The following is a 7,757-nucleotide window of genomic DNA, read 5'->3' on the forward strand; positions in this document are numbered from 1 at the left end:
CAACCTCTGCCTCCCAGGTTCAAGCGATTCTCCTGCCTCAGCCTCCTGAGTAGCTGGGATTACACGCACATGCCACCATGCCTGGCTAATTTTTGTACTTTTAGTAGAGGCAAAGTTTCACCATGTTAGTCAGGCTGGTCTTCAACTCCTGACCTCGTGATCTGCCTACCTCAGCCTCCCAAGGTGCTGGGATTACAGGCATGAGCCACCTCATGCTGGCTTCAAACTCCTGACCTCATGATCCACCCGCCTCAGCCTCCCAAAATGCTGGGATTACAGGCGTGAGCCACCGTGCCCAGCCTTATTTATTTATTTTTGAGACGGGGGTCTCAGTCTGTCACCCAGGTTGGAGTGCAGGGGTGTGATTATCTGCTCACTGCAACCTCCACCTCCCAGGCTCAAGCAGTTCTCCCACCTCAGCCTCCCAAGTAGCTGAGATTATATGCACATGCCACTACAGCCAGCTCATGTTTGAATTTTTAGTAGAGACGGGGTTTCACGCTGCCTAGGCTGGTCTCAAACTCCTGAGCTCAGGTGATTCATCTGGCTTGGCCTCCCAAAGTGCTGCGATTACAGGCATGAGCCACCATGCCTGGCCTACTTTTCTATCGTCACAGAAAGTTTATTCAACAGTGCTGATCTACATCATAAAATATCTTGAAATACTAAAAGAAAAAGACAACATGGCTGGGCGTGGTGGCTCACGTCTGTAATCCCAATACTTTGGGAGGCCGAGGCAGGCAGATCACGAGGTCAGGAGATTGAAACCTACCTGGCTAACACGGTGAAACCCCGTCTCTACTAAAAATACAAAAAATTAGCTGGGCGTGGTGGCGGGTGCCTGTAGTCCCAGCTACTGGGGAGGCCGAGGCAGGAGAATGCCATGAACCTGGGAGGTGAGCTGGCAGCGAGCCGTGACCGCACCACTGCACTCCAGCCTGGGTGACAGAGCGAGACTCCGTCTCAAAACAACAACAACAACAAAGAAAAAGACAACACATTAGAGGAAAAAAAGGAGAAAGGGTTACAAATATGTAATTCACGCAATTGGCCAAACATTCAAACACATAAAGTGAGCAACCTCATTAGTAAACAGGGAAATGCAAAGTAAAATGAGATAGCATTTTTCACCCATTGGATAGGCTAAAATTAGTCTACCAGTACATTGGTAAGGAATAAGAAAACAAATACTTTCAAACACTGCTGATGGGAAAACAGCCAGTCCGAAGGCCAAATAAAAGTGAAAGAAAATGGACAAAATATGAGCCACATCCAGGAATTGGCCCAAGAAACACCCAGACATGAGCACTAGGAGACAAGGTCCTAGACTGTACATTACTACACTCTGTATGACTAACACAAAAGACTGCCCACATAACTCAATATTACAACTAGATCAAGTGCTCAAACACCTTCCCCCATCCCTGTAGCCTATGAAATGGAAAATCCTTTGTGTATCATGCCTGCTAATCATGTTACAGGAAAGGGGTCCTGATCCAGACCCGAAGAGATGGTGCTTGGATCTTACGCAAGAAAGAATTCAGGACGAGTCCGTAAAGTGAAAGCAAGTTTATTAAGAAAGTGAAGGAATAGAGGAATGGCTACTGCATAGATAGAGCAGCCCCGAGGCTGGTTGCCCAATTTTATGGTTCTTTTCTCCTTTTTTTTTTTGGAGACAATGCCTCACTCTGCCGCCAGGCTGGAGTGCAGTGGTGTGATCTTGGCTCACTGCAACCTCTGCCTGCCCAGTTCAAGTGATTCTCCTGCCTCAGCCTCCCTAGTAGCTGGGACTATAGGTGTGCACCACCACGCCTGGCTAATTTTTGTATTTTTTTTTTAGTAGAGATGGGGTTTCGCCACATTGGCCAGGTTGGTCTGGAACTCGACCTCAGGTGATCCGCCCACCACGGCCTTCCAGAGTGCTGATATTACAGGCATGAGCCACTGCACCCAGCCTTTTATGGTTATTTCTTGATGATATGCTAAGCAAGGGGTGGATTATTCATGCCTTCCCTTTTTAGACCATATAGGATAACTTCCTGATGTTGCCATGGCATTTGTAAACTGTCATGGCGCTGGTGGGAGTGTAGCAGTGAGGACAACCAGAGGTCACTCTTGTGACCGTCTTGGTTTCGCTGGGTTTTAGCTGGCTTCTTTACTGCAACCTGTTTTATCAGGAAGGTCTTTATGACCTGCATCTTGTGCCAACCTCCTATCTCATTCAGTGACTTAGAATGGCTTAACTGTCTGGGAATGCAGCCCAGTAGGTCTCAGCATCCTTTTACCTAGCTCCTATTCAAGACGCATTTGCTTTGGTTCAAATGCTTCTGACAATCATATTTATGATTGGGTTCCTACAACTGAGATAGTGGGGGAACAAGCTGAAGAATGCTACCTTGGCCTCTAACAAATCACTGTGTGACTATGGGAAAAATTACCTCTTCCCTTCCTGGTCTCCCATTTCCACGACTATAAAAATGAGATTGGCTGGTCATGGTGGCTCACACCTGGAATCCCAGCACCTTGGGAGGCCGAGGTGGGGGATCGAGACCATCCTGGCCAACATGGTGAAACCCTGTCTCTACTAAAATACAAAAAATTAGCCGGGCGTGGTGGCAGGCACCTGTACTCCCAGCTACTTGGGACTGAGGCAGGGGAATCGCTTGAACCCAGAAGGCGGACGTTGCAGTGAGCCAAGATCACACCACTGCCTGGTGACAAAGTGAGACTCTGTCTCAAAAAAAAAACAAGAGAAAAAAAAAATGAGACTGAGAGTCACATTTCTTTTACAAACTCCTGCTTCATCTTCACCCAATAGGAATAACTTCATTTTTATCTACAGCATACATTGTGGTTCAGTATTAAGTAGCATTTAAAGAAATGGTTGATTTTCAAAAGAAAACTTAAAAACCCCCAAATTTGATGGTCTCTATCTTCCAATATTCCAAGATTTTAGTTTTTCTTAGTTGAATTTGCTATACTCCCCACAATACATGTGAATTATCCATTCAGAGATGAGTTTACTAACCAGTACATGAGAAAAGTGAGTTTTTAAAGCATTTGAGTCAGATTGGCAAAAAAGACCTTTCCTGGGCTGGTTTCAAATCAGAATTTTTCTGTAGAACCCAAGAATGAGCAGAGGTATGCAAAATGGCCAAAACAGAAACATAATGCCAAGAGGGAAATGTTTTAAATGTCTAGGTAACACAAATCCCCAAAGTAAAAACACCCTCAAAACCATGCACTAAAGCGTTCCTCCTTTTTTAATACTGGTTTTCCTTCCCTTCCCCTCACATCCCCTCCCCTCCTCTCCCCTCTCCCATTGTCCCTTCCCCTCACATCCCCTCCCCTCCTTTCTCCTCTCTTCCCCTTCCCTCCTCTCCCCTTCCCCACCCTCCCCTCCCTTCTGTTCCCTTCCCTTCCCTTCCCCCAAGTTCTCTAACTTGCTCTAGTCAGTTTCTGCTTCATTTGTATTCCAAGTTTTCTACTTCGGAAGAATTTCAAGGCCCAAAGCACTTACTTCCCATACCATTTAAGGAAGTCCAAATCACTGGCTGGAAAAGTTGAAAAGGAATGCTTTCTACTGTCAGAACTTTACTTCCTCATTCAGATGATCTGTGGGTTCTCTCTGTGAGAATTACATCCTCCACAACCCACAAGATTTTAGAATTTAAGTAAGTAAGTCAAGCCATAAACTAGATTCCAGTTAACAAGGATTCTCTGAATTTACAGCTTTACAACTAGTGAAAAGCAAGTGAGTTAATTTATTATTTTATTTTGAGATGGAGTCTCGCTCTGCGTGATCTTGGCTTACTGCAACCTGTCTCCCAGGTTCAAGCAGTTCTCCTGCCTCAGCCTCCCAAGTAGGGAGACTGGGATTACAGGCGCGTGCCACCATGCCTGGCTAATTTTTGTATTTTTAGTAGCGACAGGGTTTTGCCATGTTGGCCAGGCTGGCTTGCCTGACCTCAAGTGATCTGCCTGCCTTGGCCTCCCAAAGTGCTGGGATTACAGGTGTGGGCCACTGCACCAGGCCACAAGTGAGTTAATATTTAAGGCATCCTAGCCTCCATCTGCTCACCAGCATTCAATGTAGACCAGCGACTTAACTTGTCATTTCAACCACTTAAAACATTTCTTAGAAAGGACAGGATCTTCAGTAAGCTCAAAAGGTCCCTAATAGTCCAGTCTAATCCAGACTGGAAAAATATGCCTTACAGAAAAAAATTTATTCAACATGAGGCAAGTTTTTTTTACACAGGTGAGCTAAAAAGTTGCAGGTATTTTTTGAGAGAGGGTCTCAAAAAAAATCCAGGCTAGAGTGCAGTGGTGTGCTCAGCCTCTTCCTCCGGGGCTCAAGCAATCCTCCCACCTCGGCCTCCTGAGAACCTGGTACTACAGGTGCTTGCCACCACATCTGGCTAATTTTTGTATGTTTTGCAGGGATAGAGTTTCACCATGTTGCCCAGGCTGGTCTCAAAGTCCTCGGTTCAAGCGATTTGCCAGTCTCAGCCTTCCACAGTGCTGAGATTACAGGTGTGAGCCATGGCACCCAGCAGGTATTTGTTTAAATTACTCCTATCACTGTAAAACCTAACAAGTGGGGCAGAGGCAAACACATCTATTATAAACTTTATCATATCTGTTCTTTCTTATCAAACCTAAAATAGACTGTCCTTTATGTGATCAATTATTGGGCTCTGTTTATCTCTCTTATAACCTCTCTCTCTCTGTTAATTCTCCCGCCCTACATCTACCTTAAATCCTCATTTATTTTCCCTTTCCAGAATGGAGGGTGGGGCTAATCATAGCAAAATGTTTTTCACCAACTATTCATTCATGATGTCACCAGAACCCACACACTTCTCTACCCACACTTCAGCCCTCCATCCCCAAAACAAACAAACAAAAAGCACACATACTGGGTTTCCACAGGCATGCAACAGAATACATCCCGAGACGGGAAAGAAATCTATCTGCTCAGTTCAGTTAACTAGAGTTCTTCACTTTCTAATTTAAAGATCACATTAAAACTGGCCAGTTGATAACACACGTGGGAGTAACAATGTCAGAGCAGGTAGAAAAGAATGAAAAATGTGAAATACATGGTAGGCTCTCGGGTCCCCACCTCTACTCTTACTCCCTAACAAAATTCCTGCCTAGTGTTTCCTCACTATTTTTTTTTTAAGAGACAGGGTCTTACTATGTTGCCCAGGCTGGAGTGCTGTGGCTATTCACCAGTGATCATAGCACATTATGGTCTCAAACTCCTGAGCTCCAGTGATCCCCCCAAGTAGTTGGGACTACTGATGTGTGCCCAGCTCCTGTATCTTTTTTTTAAATATTGTATTTCTTCAGAGATAGGTTCTCCCTATGTTGCCCAGGTTGGTCTCTGGACTCAAGTGATGCTCCCACCTCGGCCTCCTAAAATGCTGGGATTACAGGCATGAGCCACCATGTCTGGCCCTTCCATACTTTTGAAACCAGTATATAACAGGTAAAAAGGCAGTTAATGGGGCTGATAACCCGAGCTTCTTTTCTTTTTAAATAAAATTAATGGCTGACTGCCAAAGGTCAAAGGCATCTATTTTTTAGATGGAACACTCCCTTATAATGCTGGAGTTGAAATTCTTCCTTGAACTCTAAGGCTGACTATGGTTATTAGTGGTCAGGCTATCCTGAGTAAGTAATTACGGTTCTCTGCCCTCCAGGGCGAGGAGGGGCAGATTCCATGCTGTTGCTTAGGCTGGGGGCTGGCAGGAAGTGAAGGCCATCAGCCCTCTGAAGCCTTAGGCATGTAATAGGGAACAGAACGCAAGTATCTTTTCTTCTGAGATTGCCGCCTACAGAATAAGCAGGACTCTATCAACATTAGATGAGTTTGCAGCTACTCAGCACATTATCCCAAATACAAATACCTCATTTGGAGTTTCCATTCACTTTCATTCAATGAAGAGAAATGACTCTCCATTATCTTGGAAGAAAACATTTATAATGCCTAGTCCTCAAGAATAACTTGTTTTATTACCATGATTTGTGAAAAGCGACAGGGTAGACAGTTCAAGGAAGGACACAGACAGTGCCCTGTTTTAGGTTCCAAATTTCTTCTTTTTAATGGGTGGTGGGAGCTGAGCAATGATGTCATCCAGAGGCCGTTCCACTGCCACGAGTGTTCTTTCATCCAAAAGATCCATGAAGAGTAGAGGCTGCAGAGGGATGATAATGATTCTATCAGGACTTAGGATCCAGGGCTAGTCCTGAATGAACCGACTAGAGGTAGACACCATCTAAACTAAAAGGTGGGTTAGCCTAGTTCAAGGCTCAAATGATTTAAATCTCTTGACAATCTTTCCTGCCCTGGGACGCAAAATAGTTGGAATGCATAAAAGCTTTTTTTTCTTTCTTAGAGATGGGGGTCTTGCTATGTTGCCCAGGCAGGAGAGCAGTGGCCACTCGTAGACATGATCAACGTGCACTGAAGCCCTGAACTCCTGGGCAATGACCCTGCCTCAGTCTCCTGAGTAGCTGGGACAATAGGTAGGTGTGCACTGCTGCACCCGGCTCAAGATCGGGAACTTAACCGAGTTTACTCATAAAAGGTCTCAGCAGGATTTTTTACATTTCTCTGGATAGAAAATCTATGCTTCTTAGGCCGGGCGCGGTGGCTCAAGCCTGTAATCCCAGCACTTTGGGAGGCCGAGACGGGCGGATCACGAGGTCAGGAGATCGAGACCATCCTGGCTAACATGGTGAAACCCCGTCTCTACTAAAAATACAAAAAATTAGCTGGGCGTGGTGGCGGGTGCCTGTAGTCCCAGCTACTGGGGAGGCCGAGGCAGGAGAATGCCATGAACCTGGGAGGTGAGCTGGCAGCGAGCCGTGACCGCACCACTGCACTCCAGCCTGGGTGACAGAGCGAGACTCCGTCTCAAAACAACAACAACAACAAAGAAAAAGACAACACATTAGAGGAAAAAAAGGAGAAAGGGTTACAAATATGTAATTCACGCAATTGGCCAAACATTCAAACACATAAAGTGAGCAACCTCATTAGTAAACAGGGAAATGCAAAGTAAAATGAGATAGCATTTTTCACCCATTGGATAGGCTAAAATTAGTCTACCAGTACATTGGTAAGGAATAAGAAAACAAATACTTTCAAACACTGCTGATGGGAAAACAGCCAGTCCGAAGGCCAAATAAAAGTGAAAGAAAATGGACAAAATATGAGCCACATCCAGGAATTGGCCCAAGAAACACCCAGACATGAGCACTAGGAGACAAGGTCCTAGACTGTACATTACTACACTCTGTATGACTAACACAAAAGACTGCCCACATAACTCAATATTACAACTAGATCAAGTGCTCAAACACCTTCCCCCATCCCTGTAGCCTATGAAATGGAAAATCCTTTGTGTATCATGCCTGCTAATCATGTTACAGGAAAGGGGTCCTGATCCAGACCCGAAGAGATGGTGCTTGGATCTTACGCAAGAAAGAATTCAGGACGAGTCCGTAAAGTGAAAGCAAGTTTATTAAGAAAGTGAAGGAATAGAGGAATGGCTACTGCATAGATAGAGCAGCCCCGAGGCTGGTTGCCCAATTTTATGGTTCTTTTCTCCTTTTTTTTTTTGGAGACAATGCCTCACTCTGCCGCCAGGCTGGAGTGCAGTGGTGTGATCTTGGCTCACTGCAACCTCTGCCTGCCCAGTTCAAGCGATTCTCCTGCTTGGCCTTCTGAGTAGCTGGGATGA

General features: G+C 45.3%; 1 protein-coding gene across 2 annotated transcripts in view; it reads right to left on the reverse strand.

Moving 5' to 3' along the window:
* Nucleotides 1-6,002: 6,002 nt before the first annotated feature.
* Nucleotides 6,003-7,757, reverse strand: part of CIRH1A (cirrhosis, autosomal recessive 1A (cirhin)) — a 51,546-nt gene continuing 49,791 nt past the window's right edge. For both annotated transcript variants that reach the window (XM_011931988.1, XM_011931989.1), the window contains exon 17: nt 6,003-6,206. In XM_011931988.1, the coding sequence (XP_011787378.1) occupies nt 6,090-6,206 (117 nt within the window). In that variant the 3' untranslated portion in view covers nt 6,003-6,089. The remainder of the gene's footprint in view (nt 6,207-7,757) is intronic.

The sequence above is a fragment of the Colobus angolensis genome, unplaced genomic scaffold (assembly GCF_000951035.1).
Source record: "Colobus angolensis palliatus isolate OR3802 unplaced genomic scaffold, Cang.pa_1.0 Scaffold93, whole genome shotgun sequence".
Lineage (NCBI taxonomy): Eukaryota > Metazoa > Chordata > Mammalia > Primates > Cercopithecidae > Colobus > Colobus angolensis.